Source organism: Oncorhynchus gorbuscha, linkage group LG15, assembly GCF_021184085.1.
Source record: "Oncorhynchus gorbuscha isolate QuinsamMale2020 ecotype Even-year linkage group LG15, OgorEven_v1.0, whole genome shotgun sequence".
Classification (NCBI taxonomy): Eukaryota; Metazoa; Chordata; class Actinopteri; order Salmoniformes; family Salmonidae; genus Oncorhynchus; species Oncorhynchus gorbuscha.
This window is the reverse complement of record NC_060187.1, coordinates 41,224,852-41,241,849: the sequence shown is the minus strand read 5'-3', so window position 1 is coordinate 41,241,849 and position 16,998 is coordinate 41,224,852. Positions and strand designations below refer to the sequence as shown.

The 16,998-nt window shown below is 40.2% G+C and overlaps 1 protein-coding gene across 1 annotated transcript; it reads right to left on the bottom strand.

Annotated features, from left to right (window-relative positions):
- Positions 1 to 2,771: 2,771 nt before the first annotated feature.
- On the bottom strand, positions 2,772 to 10,115 carry LOC123997141 (lipoprotein lipase-like). The gene is made up of 9 exons (XM_046301226.1): positions 9,860 to 10,115; positions 6,997 to 7,193; positions 6,702 to 6,881; positions 6,444 to 6,555; positions 6,070 to 6,303; positions 5,126 to 5,489; positions 4,657 to 4,875; positions 4,192 to 4,287; positions 2,772 to 4,097 (listed from the first exon to the last, which is right to left on the bottom strand). The coding sequence occupies exons 1-9, from the start codon at positions 9,954 to 9,956 to the stop codon at positions 4,076 to 4,078; spliced, it is 1,521 nt and encodes a 506-aa protein (XP_046157182.1). The 5' UTR covers positions 9,957 to 10,115; the 3' UTR covers positions 2,772 to 4,075.
- Positions 10,116 to 16,998: the final 6,883 nt, after the last annotated feature.

Below are 16,998 nucleotides of genomic sequence, written 5' to 3'. Positions count from 1 at the left end.
AACCTGAAGGCTAATTTGATCCTTGACAATCATCCAGTTTTCCACCGTAGTGGCATTGTCTCATTTGACACAATGGACCAGCTTGAACCAGTTTGAAGGACACAAGGATTACCTCTAGTCACCTGTATTGTGTATGTCTGTCCACTGGAGTACTGAGGTATCTAGATGAGGTGAGGACTAAAATAAGCTGTGTAGACAGACATGGTACACCAGGCAGAATAGTCCAGTTTTACTCAGAACTGTTGCTGTTCATCAGCCATCGTACTGGAGCTTGAAAAGAGAGTGCCATTGAAAAACAAGAGACCAAATGATATTGGTGGGTCAGCCAAATGGAAAGGCATTAGAATCTAAGGGACAGGAGAGTATTCATTCCCCTTGACTTATGCCACATTTTGTTGTCTTACAACCTGAATTTAAAATGCATTAAATACATTTAGTTGCTCACCCATTTACACACAACACCCCATAATGACAAAGTGAAATTTTTGCACATTTATTGAAAATTAAATACAAAAATATCTCATTTAAATAAATATTCACACCCCTGAGTCAATACATGTTAGAATCCCTTTTTACAAAGATTACAGCTGTGAGTCTTTCTGGATAGGTCTGTAAGAACTTTGCGCACCTGGATTGCACAATATTTTCACATTATTATTGTATAAAAAAAATGTGGTTGATGATCATTGCTAAGCATCAATTTTCAAGTCTTGCCATAGATTTCCATGCCGATTTTAGTCAAAACTGTAACTAGACCATTCAGGAACATTCAATGTCGTCTTGGTAAGCAACACCAGTGTATATTTGGCATTGTGTTTTAGGTTATTGTCCTACTGAAAGGTGAATTTGTCTCTTAGTTTCTGTTGGAAAGGAGACTGAACCAGGTTTTCCCCTAGGATTTAGACTGGCTTAGCTCTATTCCACTTATTTGTATCCAAAAAAAACTCCCTATTCCTTGCTGGTTACAAGCATACCCATAACATGATGCAGCCATCAGCATGCTTGAAAATATGAAGAGTGGTACTCAGTGATGTTTTGTGTTGGATTTTCCCCGAACATAATGCTTTCTATTCAGGACAGGGGGCGCAACTTTCGCTGGGGATGGGGGCCAGCGACATGTCCCCACCAGTTTTATCATTGGAATGTGTTACAAAACGAGGCAACTGTGTGCTTTAGGACCATGCGGACACCTCCGGCTGTTTTTGTTTATCCAACAAAAAAATCAATTATACAGTGAGGCAAAAAAGTATTTAGTCAGCCACCAATTGTGCAAGTTCTCCCACTTAAAAAGATGAGAGAGGCCTGTAATTTTCATCATAGGTACACTTCAACTACTAGACAAAATGAGAAAAAAAATCCAGAAAATCACATTGTAGGATTTTTAATGAATTTATTTGCAAATGATGGTGGAAAATAAGTATTTGGTCAATAACAAAAGTTTATCTCAATACTTTGTTATATACCCTTTGTTGGCAATAACAGAGGTCAAACGTTTTCTGTAAGTCTTCACAAGGTTTTCACACACTGTTGCTGGTATTTTGGCCCATTCCTCCATGCATATCTCCTCTAGAGCAGTGATGTTTTGGGGCTGTTGCTGGGCAACACGGACTTTCAACTCCCTCCAAATATTTTCTATGGGGTTGAGATCTGGAGACTGGCTAGGCCACTCCAGGACCTTGAAATGCTTCTTACGAAGCCACTCCTTCGTTGCCCTGGCAGTGTGTTTGGGATCATTGTCATGCTGAAAGACCCAGCCACGTTTCATCTTCAATGCCCTTGCTGATGGAAGGAGGTTTTCACTCAAAATCTCACGATACATGGCCCCATTCATTCTTTCCTTTACACGGATCAGTTGTCCTGGTCCCTTTGCAGAAAAACAGCCCCAAAGCATGATGTTTCCACCCCCATGCTTCACAGTAGGTATGGTGTTCTTTGGATGCAACTCAGCATTCTTTGTCCTTCAAACACGACGAGTTGGGTTTTTACCAAAAAGTTATATTTTGGTTTCATCTGACCATATGACATTCTCCCAATCTTCTTCTGGATCATCCAAATGCTCTCTAGCAAACTTCAGATGGGCCTGGACATGTACTGGCTTAAGCAGGGGGACACGTCTGGAACTGCAGGATTTGAGTCCCTGGCGGTGTAGTGTGTTACTGATGGTAGGCTTTGTTACTTTGGTCCCAGCTCTCTGCAGGTCATTCACTAGGTCCCCCCCGTGTGGTTCTGGGATTTTTGCTCGCACAATTGGTGGCTGACTAAATACTTTTTTGCCCCACTGTATATATATCCCCCCACTTCTAAAGCCAAAGTTGCATCCCTGATTCAAGACAAAAAGTTAATTTCTTTGCCACATTTTTTGGCAGTTTTACTTAGTGCCTTATTGCAAACAGGATACATGTTTTGGAATATTTTTATTCTGTGCAGTCTTCCTTCTATTCACTCAGTCATTTAGGTTAGTATTATGGAGTAGGTTGTTGATCCATCATCATTTTTCTCCTATCACCGCCATTAAAAACTCTGTTTTAAAGTCACCATTGGCCTCACACAAATCTAAATGGAATCCATTTAAATTCAGGCTGTAGCACAACAAAATGGTTAAAAAGTGAAGTGGTGTGAATACTTTGAAGGCACTCGGTTCTAAAATGGAATGTAGATACAGTGCTGAGTTGGTCTCTTCTTGGATGTGTTTAGATTTTATAGTATATCTAAGCACGATCCTGGACAATTGTACAACCTTGTTTCCATGAAAACACACGCCAACTTCAATATAGCAGTTCCAATTTATTAAAGTATGTATACGGTCACATATTTACAGGATACAGATATAATTTAAAAAGTTAAGACGGTAAAAAATATATCTAGTCATATTTTACCATAGAATCACATGCTAACATGATATTTACACATGGTGCACTTAGTGAGCAACTGGTTTAGTAACCCTTTCCTCTGGGTTTCAGTGCAAAAGCTTTATACCACCACCACTTTGACAGGCTCAATGGAACAGGCAGAAATTAAACAAGTCACAATGATTACAAGACCAGTCTCTAAATGTATAATATTAGTTATAAATAGCCTACCCAGTGGTGTTAAAAAAAATAGTCTGACAATGAGATATTATTACTAGCCAATTCTTAACTGTAACTTGGAACTATGATGCAGAGTCCACTGTGCAGTCTACCATGTTTCTATTGCCGATGTCAGCGCACTTCACAATAACCACTCATCGACTTCTTTGAGTTTAGTTACCTGGTCACAACTATATGGCATACACAGCTAAATGAGTATTATTTGTGTCATAGTTTAGCAGCAACCATGGATATGTTAGTGCTAGAGGTAATATTTCCATATGAATCATTGAAAAAAAAATGGAAAAAAAGCTATAATTGTATAACATTGTAATAACTACAAAAATGATTGTTCTCACTGATATGTACTGTATTTTGCTGCAAAGGACTCACTATTGCTGGTTTCAAATGAATATACTGTATAAAAATAGCAGCCATTGCATTATTGCTCAAGTGCTTGACTAAATTCAAAGTTCTCAGAATAATGTGCATTTCATGAATATTACAGTTTTTAAAGACCAGAGAAAAGGAACAACTCACTAGAAGTAAAAAAATACATACAGTAGGTTAAGACATGTTATTTTAAGGCACACTTAGTCCGATCCTACAATCACATAGTATTGAGGACGACAATGGTGAATGCTTTAAGCATAAATTAAAGGAAACACATGGGGTTTGAACTGCAGGTACCTCGAGGCCTCTACTCAGCTGGTCAATGGATCTCTCTCAATCAGAGGCACCAAAGACTTTGTAAAAGAGCCATCTCTTTGGGGTTGCCAGAAAATCAGCAAAGATTATGGCATTTACTATCTTTCAGCACCACACCGTAGTTGATGCACCACAAAAGCAGTGCTTACAAAAAAATACTTCACATACATTTTTAAATAACACACAGTTTAGTTCTGGACACAATGTGATAATGTCTTTGTATAGTTTGAAAGACAATAAATTACAGCTGTATAAATAATTTCTGCGGAAGGAGGACAGTCGTCTGTTGCTCCGTACATTCAGTGCTTCCCCAGGTTCACTCTGTAAAACAAACAGGGTTAGTATTTGTCTAATCAATGGACCCCTGACTGGCAATAATTCAGGAAAAAAAAATTATTAGATCAAAAGAAAATACCTTTTTGAAGTTGTCCTCCATTCGTCCTTGCATTTTACAAACGTAACTTCCTGTTGTAAGCTCAGAGCATGAGGATCTTTAATGCAGAATACCATCCTGGAAAAGGGTCAAACAAGAATAGCACATTAAAAAAAAAAAAAAATGTTTTGCACCCTTTCAAAACGATTATATTTCTGACTCCAGGACAGCGGAGTCAATCACCACCTTCCGGAGACACCTGAAACCCCACCTCTTTAAGGAATACCTAGGATAGGATAAAGTAATCCTTCTCACCCCCCCCCTTAAAATATGTAGATGCACTATTGTAAAGTGGCTGTTCCACTGGATGTCATAAGGTGAATGCACCAATTTGTAAGTCGCTCTGGATAAGAGCGTCTGCTAAATGACTTAAATGTTAAATGTAAATGATGTTTGTATGGATGAAAATTGTCTCCATTTCATGAAATTAGGCCTCTTAAAACTAACTTTTTTTGCGTCTCTCCGACTCTGATGCGTATTTTGTGGACCTCCACTTCAGACTCCGCAGAGTCACCTGACCACCAGGAAGACACCATGTTGAGCATGAACGAGGGAGACCAGCTAGTAGACTCCTCCCACTTGAACTTCACCATCAGGAGGTCACCAATGTCTTTCTCTGCTACCAGCAGGAAGGAATGGGTCTTATTGGATGTCATCTTCTCCTTTCTGCCAATGAGAAAGAGCATAGAGGCTCAACTGATTATTGTCAACCCACTTCACAAGAACAAATAATTGACCTTTGAGTGAAGGTGTCATGTCTAAGCACAGACCACAGTAGCACTAGAACTTTTAACTATAGACCATAAAGATTAATGTTATCGTAAACGTGAGAAATGGTGTCAGGTGTCTTATCATGTTGATATACTAGCATGTGCTTTGTTGTATGGTTTAACCGCTTGTTGGACCAGGTACTCACAGTGTCAGTTTGAGGTCTTCAACCTCTCCTTTGGTTCCAATCAGGGAGACTGTCAGTGAAGGCTCCATCTCAGACCTGTTCACCTTGCTGAAGAAGTGGATCTTCACCTGGTAGTGATAGACTCTGAACGGCATGGAGGCCCTGGTCTTGGTGTACAGTTTGACGCTACGGGTCTTGCGAACCTTGCTGATATCGTAGCCCACGGTGTTACAGTGGTTCTTGCGGCAGCGGAGGCACATTCCGCGGTCGAACATATCGTTGCTCCCGCAGCGGTACGCCATGCTGGCCTCCTGCTCGTTGACCAGGGAGTCGATGAACAGGTGGATGGAGCGCTCGTGGGAACACCTGGGAACATCATTGATAGCTAGGAACATAAAGGGGATAGTTGAATCACTGGTCCACATGAAAAACCTGAGTTGAGATTCTCAATTAGAGGACAGGCAATCAAATGATAACAAGTAGATGCATCTAGTAGTATATCACTAATCCTGAGAAAGTGCCATTCCCTAACATTACCATTGTAGATAGAGTTATATTAACTTTCATTTTGGGGAGCTACAATAGGAGTGATGTTGTTGGTGACCTTCTGAAGGGATTTTCGCTAGTCGTGATGTTTGCGGTCCTCTGTTTTTAACAGGCATGAATAGGCCTTTGTCAGGATGATGGCGACAATGTTAGTCGTAAAGACAGATTAGTGACCAGTTGCAGTAACTGTGCAGCTAATGTCATGATGTACGTCAGGTTGTACTGACTTCGCCACCCTATTGTTCCTTGTTCACAAGCCTTACCATCTTCCAATAAGTTACAAGCTGACAATTACATGTCTGATTTAGCCAATGATAACGCAGTAACCAGATTGTGTGGAAAGTGATTGTGAATGTTATATGTCGAATATTTGACCAATTGTATAGAATGACACTAAAATATCAAGATGTGATTCTCACCAAAGAGGCCAAGTTTGGATATTATTTCCAGAGGGCTTTGCAGATTGCAGCCTGGCTGGAAGCTGCCTCCATTGGGGTAGATGTCCACATGGCCTACAGGCTGCTGGATGCCGATGCTTAAGCCCAGAGAGCCCCGCGTGAACGTGTGGAGAACATCCACAAAGTGGGCATCATCTGGGGACAGGCGGCGGTGAGCGTGCTCCCCCTCGAAGTCTGGACCAGCTGGGTCAAGACCTGTAAAGAGAAGGGAGCAATCAGTAAGGAGTGGAACAATCCAAAAAAACAATTCATTAAAGTTGGTACAGGCCAGAGCCAATCAATGATTAGCAACAGTGCATTCATCCTGTCTATGTGTCTCTAGAAGACATATTTACCAGTTATTCTGCCCACTTTATTGGAGGCGTGGCTCCCAGCAAATCCTGCAACATGAGCACCCAGACTGTAGCCAATGAGATGGAGGTTTTCAAGAGGGATGTTTGTTGCCTCCTTGGAAACACATTGCAGTAAAGTGTCAAGTTCATTGCCATGGAAACAATGTACAGTAACTCTTTACACCTTTTGTTTAGAATATGTTATTCACGATTTAGCTGAGAAACAGTGCAGTGTCTTAGATGTTGAGTCATCGTACAAACCTCCAGCCAGTCAATGAAGCGAGCAATCTCTTGTCCCACCATCTTGGTGTTCTGGGCAGCTACTGGATAGTGGTTCTGGGCTATGTACAGCCAGTCCACCACGATCACATTGGCTTCCTGCTCTCTTTTGTACAGCGCCGAAACCAGCTTGGCCACCCAGCTCTCAAACAAGCCGCTCACCTGTTGAGGCAGATGGAAAGAACGAACGGTGTTATTGACGGGGTAATCCAAGTCCGTGAGCAATAGTTAAGGATTTAATGTCACAGACATGCTGCTACAGATTGGAGGGGCTTACTGTCCAGCCGTGGATCACCAGGAAGGTTTTGGATGTGCTGTTGAAAGTGCATTCTTTGAGAGATTCCGGGTTGCCGGGGATGATGTAGCAGATGTCATCTTCCGGCATCAAAGGCTTCCGGAGGGAGAATTTGGCGTAGGCATGAGGGGTGGCATCGTTGTTTCGGATCAAGTCCTTGAAGTTGTCCATGAAATTATCTGAGAATAATGTAATGTAAACACAAAACATCTGCTTAAGACAATTTGGAAAAGTTATTACTAAATGTTTGAAGATACCATTGCAGTAGAGAGAATGGAAGCTTTAGAGCCATCTATGCTGTTTCTAATCTTTAACCACATTGGTGGGAACTTCTGACTGCACAGACCCCTCAGTGCCTGGGGGGCTACTAGCAAGGCCAGATTAACAAATCATATACATTTCCGGGCATGGGCCCAGGGGTTTCAGCCCCTGTATTAATCAGGCCCTGGCTACTAGGGTTCAATCGGTCAGACAGACCCTATAGAAACCACAGCTTTGTCCCTCTAGCTCTGAAAATTCCCAGAGGGTTTCAAAGTAGCTGTGTTCCCAGTGGGTCAGCTGACTCCTCAGCCAAGGCTACTGCACTGATTGTGGAGATTGCATATAATAATAATAATAATAATAGCCATTTAGCAGACGCTTTTATCCAAAGCGACTTACAGTCATGTGTGCATACATTCTACGTATGGGTGGTCCCGGGAATCGAACCCACTACCCTGGCGTTACAAGCGCCATGCTCTACCACATATTCCAGACACAATAAATACATTATATTTCTAATAATGAAAATAAACAATATACTAAGTGTTCATATGCATCAACTGACTATATCTACGTCCTACTTCAGCATCGCCGAAGACAACCTATAATTTTTTATTTTTAAGGGGAAAAAATGTACAGTACCAGTCAAACATTTGGACAGCTACTCATTCAAGGTTCTTTAAAAAAAAACTATTCTCTACATTGTAGAATAATAGTGGAAGACAATGATGATAATATGAAATGATGCAGTTACCCCCAAAAAATGTGAACTATCATTTAGATTTGAGGTTATTCAAAGTAGCCACACTTTGCCTTGATGACAGCTTTGCACGCTCTTGACATTCTCTCAACCAGCTTCATGAGGTAGTCACCTGGAATGCATTTCAATTAACAGGTGTGCCTTGTTAAAAGTTCATGTTTTGGAATTTATTTCACTCTTAACGCGTTTGAGCCAATCAGTTGTGTTGTGACAAGACAGCTCTATTTGGTAAAAGACCAAGTCCATATTACAGCAAGAACAGCGCAAATAAGCAAAGAGAAACAGTCCATCATTACTTTAAGACATGAAGGTCAGTCAATGCAGAAAATTAAGAACTTTCAAAGTTTCCTCAAGTGTAGTCGCAAAAACCATCAAGCGCTATGATGAAACTGGCTCTTATGAGGACCGCCACAGGAAAGGAAGACCCAGAGTTGCCTCTGCTGCAGAGGATAAGCACATTAGAGTTACCAGCCTCAGAAATTGCAGGCCAAATAAATGCTTCAGAGTTCAAGTAACAGACACATCTCATTATCAACTGTTCAGAGGAGACTACGTGAATCAGGCCTTCGTGGTTGAATTACTGCAACAAAACAACTACTCACAGACACCAATAATAAGAAGATACTTGCTTGAGCCAAGAAACATGAGCAATGGATATTAGACCAGTGGAAAACTGTCCTTTTGTCTAATTAGTCCAAATGTTTGATTTTTGGTTCCAACCGCCATCTCTTCGTGAGACGCAGAGTAGTTGAACAGATGAACTCTGATATGTGGTTCCCACAGTGAAGCATGGAGGTGTGATGGTGCTTTGCTGGTGACATTGTCAGTGATTTATTTAGAATTCAAGGCACACTTAACCAGCATGGCTACCACAGCATTCTGCAGCAATACACCATCCCATCTAGTTTGTGCTTAGTGGGACTATCATTTGTTTTTCAACAGGACAATGACCCAACACATCTCCAGGCTGTGTAAGGGCTATTTGACCAAGAAGGAGATTGACGGAATGCTGCAGCAGATGACCTGGCCTCCACAATCACCTCACCCAACCTCAACCCAATTAATAATATATAATAATAATATATGCCATTTAGCAGACGCTTTTATCCAAAGCGACTTACAGTCATGTGTGCATACATTCATTGAGGTGGTTTGGGATGAGTATGACTACAGAGTGAAGGAAAAGTAGCCAAAAACTGCTCAGCATATGTGGGAACTCCTTCAAGACTGTTGGAAAATCATTCCAGGTGAAGCTGGTTGAGAGAATGCCAAGAGTGTGCAAAGCTGTCATCAATGCAAAGGGTTGCTACTTTGAAGAATCTAAACTATATATTGATTTGTTTAACACATGATTCCATGTGTTATTTCATAGTTGAGGTCTACAATGTAAAACAAATAAAGAAAAACCCTTGAATAAGTAGGTGTGTCCAAACTTTGACTGGTACTGTATATTTGAGATTATGTAGCCTATTAATTCTGTATATTCTTATGTATCAACACTAGAACAACGTTTTTTCAATCCCTATGGTAACATTACTCAGTGTATGAATGGGTGTTCAGCCTTCTACTTGTCATCATGTCCTATAAACTATTTATTCTAAGTCATAAAACTCATTAGTAGGATATTATAGCACCTCCTGATAATGTATATAGTAGCCTTATTAGATAAGTGACAGTATATGTAGGCTGTCAATAACATGAATTAATTATAAGAGATTAAATTCTTCAAATAATATTTCACTTAAGCAGCACAAATTAAATTATCTTTTATCAGGACTGCAAAACAAGGTTGAAACATATTTTTCCTCAATATTGGCTACTCACCAAGCGTAGAAATGGAGTCACCCTCTTCCAAAGACGCCACATAAAATACTGCATTTAACACAAGAAAGTAAAGACAATGCACTTGCAACCCTTTCATTTCTTTGCAGCCTAATAATTCGTATTTTTTGGGAAATGTATGTTAAAGTCTGCAATCTCAGCACAGGGGGGAAAAAATGTAACATAAAACCGTGACAATTTTCCACCGGTTAGAATATTTCCCGTGCGATCTCTGGCGCGTAGTGTTGATATCTGAACCTTGAACTGCCCAGTTCTTAAATAGTACCTCTCCCTCTGTTGCAAACCCATTGGTTGCTTTTCCCTCTCCCCAGGAGGAAGGGGGGGTATAGTAAATTATAATACAAAATCACGTTGATAACTGGCAATGACGTTTTAATAATAATAGTTGTATTCAAGTTATTAGTGTTATTTGTTTACAGTTGGGAGATAGAACACTCAGGCCTGGATTCAATCAGATCAAGAGCGTAACCGATACCTGCAAAGCTGATGTTTTGTCGGTCGGAGGTGGAACTGCATTGGAGCTGTCAAATCGGTGAGCAGCTGCTCCTGTGATCATTGTCTTGAAGCCACACCCATCCCACTCGCATTAGAAGTTCAGAATTAGAAATTGTTGTCGGCTATATAGGAATAATGATCCTCAAATTGAAAATCATTAAACGAAATAATTAGGATTTATATCAACCTAATCAAGCTGTAGATTACTGAATTTGTGAACAAGGCTGAATGAGATTTCTCTTAATGCGATTTCGGGTTTCCACTAGTTACCATAGCCACAAAGTCTAAATTGGCTAATAGTAAGAATTCATGAAAACAAACAACAATTTGCTTTTTGGCCTTAATTTAAGGTTATGGTTAGGCACAAGGTTAGCAGTGTGGCTAAGGTTAGGTATAAAATCACATTTTAAGAAGATAAATTTTAGAAATAGGTGGGTTTTATGATTTTGTTGCTGTGTACATTGATTCAGGGAGCTGCTTGTGAATTAGACAGGGGTGCAACTTTCACTGGGGATGGGGGACCAGTCCCTCCCACATTGTGAAATTGCATTTTTGTCCCTCCCCCCAGTTTTATCATTGGGATGTGACACAAAACGATGCACCGGTGTGCTTTAGGATCATGCGGGCGATTCTGAGTGGTTGGTAGGCTGTTTGGAGTGTTTATCCGAACAAATATGTTAGAAAAAAGTTATGTCCCCCCACTTCTAAAACCAAAGTTGTGCCCCTGGAATTTGACAACACAGTTCCACCTCTGACTCCATGAAAACTATGTGGATTTCAGCTGAAGCGGATTTGATTGAATCTGCCCTCAAATTCAACCTGGAGTCAGGGGTATACGTAACATAGAAAACTTACATCTGTCTCCTTCCATTTATATGTTATGTTTCGTATGGCATGTATTATTTTGTGGATGTCCATCATCCATTTTGTATGACATGTTATGAATTACAATTAAATATTTGCTTTATACGCCTACCCATCGACCCCAACTAACCACCTTACTTTCACATTTGCTTTAAGTAACCTTCTGTCTTATGTGACCATACCAAACGTAACATCCCGGATCTAAGTTTACTATGTTACAGCTAGTCTATGAGACCAGGCTGCCAAATGTTGATTCTGATCTGGTTAGATTGATTTTCTTGTGGCCTATCACTACAAATGGCCTTGCTCTTGAATGCATGAGTGAGGGTGATTTAAGCATAAAGGTTTTTTAGCATGCCTACATTACATTATGTTAACTTAACATTTGCATTATTTGTTCAATTCATATATATAGGCTATTAGAATAATAGCAGTTGGAGCCAGAATGCAAAGTAACTCAGTGGCCTACTGCTACAAGACCTTGAAATTGATACATTGATGACATGATAACATGACACAATAATTATTGGACATATGATCATGTTTTTCTTCTTGTACAACATATCACAACATATCACAGTTCAGAGGGTTTTATGATGTTTGCATGCCAGGGGCACCTCAGCCCACCTAAAGTCTGCTTGAGGGGACTGTTTCTCACAGCAGGTACAGAATGTGTTAAGTGGGCCTTGTGGAGTTTAGGAGTACAACTAGAGTGGAACATAATGTTATGAGCAGCTGCGTACGAACCTGTAATGTCATCAACGTTATTGGCTTTAGTTCTAGAAGACTGCCCTGAGTGGAGGTGGCCAGATGGGCCAGTATAAATCATAGTCCAAATCCTAACCAACCACCCCTCTACCCCCTTTCCCAAGCCCCTTCCCCTAGCCACCATTCACCACTCTATACATCCATAGACCCTTCCCCCTAGACCTAGAGAGAGATTGTGGTCTAGCAATTGTGCAAGATTTTATCAATAACATTTCTCCCCAGTTTTCTAAGAAAAGCTGTATTTAACCTGATCCAACCTTGCTTTCAAATATTTGCAATGCAAATATGAACTGGATTTTTAGCATTTGTCTTGTTCTACCAGCACTGACTTTGCTGATAAATACTTTGTTGAGGGAAAATGTACATGATACTATAGTGATGTGTTGTTGTACCACCTAGCTATCTGATGATAAATGCACTAATTGCCAGTCATTCTGGAATAGCGGGTCTGTTAAATGAATAAAATGTCAAATGTAAATCTAGTTTGATCATTTGTTTAGGTACATTGAGCAATGTACCCATCCTGTGATCTCTGTGGGTGCACGTGAATAATAAATGCATGCTTTAAGTTTGTTGTTGCTTGACTCTTTGCACTGGGACTTTTATTGCAGTGCCGGCCGGTGCCGTTTAAGATAAGTGAGGACACTTTTTTGTTTTATGAGCATGGCCTTATTAATATTACAGCAATTTGGATGACTGTCATTCATATTCCATTCATCCAGCTCAATGTAACATGGATAGGTTTAGGCTGCTACATGATACTCCCATTTTCACCATACCCATCATGAGGTTGCGATAACTTAGCCTATGAAGGAAAGTTTACAACGTAGGTGCACAGGTTGAGAGGAATTTGAGTAATCAGGGTGACAGACATTGACACATTCAATACCGCCTTGTCCAATCCTGCCTGCATCTAACTGATATAGGGTGTAATCATTAGTCCAATAGCTGCAAACTAGAGTTTCTACTGAACAAATTCAGGTATGTTTATCTCCGTTTCGTTTGCTTCCATTTAAGAACTATTGTCTTTCTCTCTCTTTGAGTCAACTACTCACCACATGTTATGCACTGCAGTGCTAGCTAGCTGTAGTGTATGCTTTCAGTACTAGATTCATTCGGATCCTTTGATTGGGTGGACAAAATGTCAGTTCATGCTGCAAGAGCTCTGATAGGTTGGAGGACATCCTCCAGAAGTTGTCCTAATTACTGTGTAAGTTTATGGAAGTGGGTGAGAAACACGAGCCTCCTACAGTAAGTTTTGTATTGAAGTCAATGTACCCAGAGGAGGACGGAAGCTAGTTGTCCTCCGGCTACACCATGGTGCTGCCCTACAGAGTGCTGTTGAGGCTACTGTAGACCTTCTTTGCAAAACAATGTGTTATAATCAATTATTTGGTGACGTGAATATATTTAGTGTAGTTTTATCTAAGAATTATTTTTATTTTCTGAAATTCACTGAGGAGGATGGTCCTCCCCTTCCTCCTCTGAGGAGCCTCCACTGATCCATTAGTATTACTACTGAGGGAGGAATAGGTCTAGTTTACCCTCTTCCTCACTTAAGATCATTGATCTTCCCAACAATTACATATACAAAAAATATAGTTTTTTTGTCATTTAATTTATCCAGAGAAGCTTACAGTGGTGAATGAATATATTTTCATACCGGTCCCCTGTGGGAATCAGACCCGGAACCCTGGCATTGTAAGTGGCATTGTAAGCATACTCTTCAAACTAAGCCACACCGGACACACTGTATCAGTCAGTAGGGATCTGGAGTTTGCGTGAGTTGTGATTGGTCAGCCGCAGAGAATTGTCGGATCAGATTTGTTGGACCAAACCTGTGTTTCCATTATCTAAGCAGTGTGCCATTGTGTGTGAAGGACTAAGAATAATGTCACCTGCTACGGTCACATGCTTTCCTTCAGGAATGTGCACATGTCAAGTGTGTCTAGCCTTTATGGTTGACTATTGTTGTCAAACGTCAACCTATCAGAGGCCCCTGGTACCCCTGGTTGCTCGGAATGAGATGGAAACAAAGTTTGGCTCCAATGCTGGTATTTGTCGCTGTTGTTATGTGACAGGTGGAACACAAGGAGGGGGGGGGGGGGCATAGCAGAAGTTGTCTTATTGTACTGTTGCCAGATTCAACACACACATCCCTCCTGCTGCATGTCCCTGAAGCAACTCTTGTAGCGGTCCAGTTGGCTTCGAATTTAATGTTGCTTTCCTAGGAACATAACAGAGTTTCCCTGTAAAGCAGGAACAGCAGTATTAGATAAACAGATGCATCGCTATGGTGCTGCCATGCTCTTTGCTTTTGTAAGGGAAACTGAATCGCTTCTGAAGGGAAGCGTCTCAATATGTGGGATTTTGAGGCAGTTTGCTTTGATAAAGAGAAACTTTAAAGTTGTGCTGTAGAGATTTGCAAGAGCCAGTGGTTTAGTTTGGAAGCCAACTTAACAACAGCTGTTCCCCAATGTTTTGAAGGTGACAAATTGTTCTGGAATGTTTTTTTTCCATGGGTTTCCCAGGCTTCTTTTTAGAGTTCTTTCTAAGAAAAACATGCGTGGTTCTGAAGGTTTCAGGAACTTCTTACTACGTGAACCGAAAATATATCTTAGCTTATTTATCATGCATGTGATGTACAGTGTGTGTTGTGTAACTAATTTACCAGGAAGTGGAGCTTTCTCCTATTAGGACATAATGTAATTATTCTGAACTATTCTATGCTCACTGCCAAATTCATCTCATGTTGTTTGTTTTGTTTTGTGAGCTTTCCATATGATTTTTTATGGAAAATTACAACATCTTAGAGAGGCATTCTGGGGACATCAGGTTTGGGTCAATTGGGCCAGTGAACAGTACAGTTTTAAAGGTTATCTTTGTGGGGTCATCTCTCGTCCACCAACACAATAAGGGAGTATTTCCATGACCTAAAAGGAGGGGAGAAGTTCACCAGCAAGTTCATTACCCTTTCACTGTCAGGCAACACTCACCCCACCAACACACCCAACATATATCTGTCCAGAACTTACTTAGACCCATCACCCCTTAAAAATCTGTCATCCCCATTCAGCAAGTTACAGGAAATTGAGGACCGAATTGCTGAAACACAGTGTATTTCCTCATTCCTCACATTACCCGATTGACTGTAACTTGCTGAATGGGGATGACAGATAGTTTTCTTGTTTTTCCCTAATACTTTTAAGATATATGTTATTAATCGATTAAAAATATTTATAAATGAATGAATTAAAGTTGACCAACTTGAATTAATGTTGACAAAATGTGTTATGTATCTCATGTATTTTTGTACAGAAATGATCCTGTGATTACAATAGTGAGTAATAGGAAAAAATACCTTTCCTGTCATGTTTCCTTACTCTTGTTTTGACGCTCCATATTCCAAGAATTACTCAATAACCCCACAGTTTGTTTTCACAATCTATGGGATTATTCCATGTATTTCCAACTAAGAGAATTTGGGGTCCAAAGCTATTTGTTATCTTCGTGTATTGCCATTGTGTGTTACACAACTTGTTTTGGTATGTTAGTGTACTGGGCTTGGTGATGATAGGCTCTAATGTGGATGTTGTGCTACTAGCATGAGTCAGATACGGTTTAAAGAGCCACAGGTGTCAGATTAGGAACAATGAGACCACTGTGTGTAAAGCACAGCAGGAATAATAATGTTATGAGCTATGCCAGCAATTCACCAGTCAGGGGCAGAACAGCACTAGCCATTCATGTCAAACTTTATTAGTGTTACAGTATGTGTCTCTTACACAAGTAGGCAAATGTTGATGAGACCTGTGAATGACAACTGTCTCTGTATTGATGGCATGTTGCAAAGTATGAGGTCATATGGTTATGGTTGTCAAAGAGATGTAGGACTATTTCCAACGATTATATACAATATTGAACAGAGTGCGAATTACACGGAGACATTCTGGGGTCTCTGTAAAAAAATAATAGGCTTAATAATAAAGATGTAATTTAAACGGTAAAAACGTATGACCTCTTAATGTGGTATGAACCCAACCGGTCATGATATTTTCATCTGATTGTCGAACAAGTCATTTCAAAAGTAGGCATGTTTGCCAATTGAAAAAGAAAACAGAAATAAACGAAGGGCAGCTAGTTTGCAGTCTTTCCAGCTTCAGTTTGAAGTGATTGTGTTAGCTCTGTGGTTGGCTAGCTCCTCTAAACAACAGTGTCCTGACGAGAAAGCACATGTTCTATGCCAGGTTAAATCGAGCATCATTAGCTCCAAATAAATGTCACTAAAAAACAGCTTAAACAAATGCAGCTACTGTTCTGGCTGTATTGTTTGACGTGACTTTGCGTTAGCCATAGTTGACTAGCTAGCAAGCAAGGGATAAGAACGTTGCCAGACAGTCTGGCAATAGAACATTTCAAACGAACGACTGGGTCCATAGGTAAAGAACAAAAAGACTGAACGACTGGGGTCGAGTCTCTGGCAACCAAACCAATAGAATGAACGACCAGCCGGCTTGGGTTGCAACCCTAAATTTGTGTCGGGAATATATATTGTGGAAGGATGAAATAGTATGAATAAATTCACCAAAATATATTTTTTCATGAAAATATGTCAATCATTATTTGAATATGTTGGTAACCCATTGTATAAAAGTGATAATGCCCTCGAAGCCGGTGTTTGGAGGATACTGTATATAACAACATCTGTGTCAATATATCCTCCAAACACCGGCTTCTCGGGCATTATCACTTAATTAGTAAGCATTTAACAATCGAAATAGAACATTGAACTTAAACCCCGTAGAATCATGGACCTTGTGTAACTACGCCTACATAACAATGGATCAACTATTGATAGAAAATAATAAAGCTAAATAAATAGTCTACTACTTTTGGCACAGAGAACTCCCGTATCTGCACAAACAACTGACTGACAAAAGCAAACCATGATAAATCAACGGATAAATCTAATGCATTGGAATAAAAGGCTGTTT

Bases quoted from the DNA above. Each gene is read 5' to 3' on its own strand.
- LOC123997141 (XM_046301226.1), bottom strand. From the start codon at position 9,956: ATGAAAGGGTTGCAAGTGCATTGTCTTTACTTTCTTGTGTTAAATGCA. The intron at 6,556-6,701 runs GTTTGTACGATG...TGTGTTTCCAAG, and splicing joins GCTTCATTGACTGGCTGGAG to GAGGCAACAAACATCCCTCT. The intron at 4,876-5,125 runs GTGAGTACCTGG...TCTCATTGGCAG, and splicing joins GAAGACCTCAAACTGACACT to AAAGGAGAAGATGACATCCA.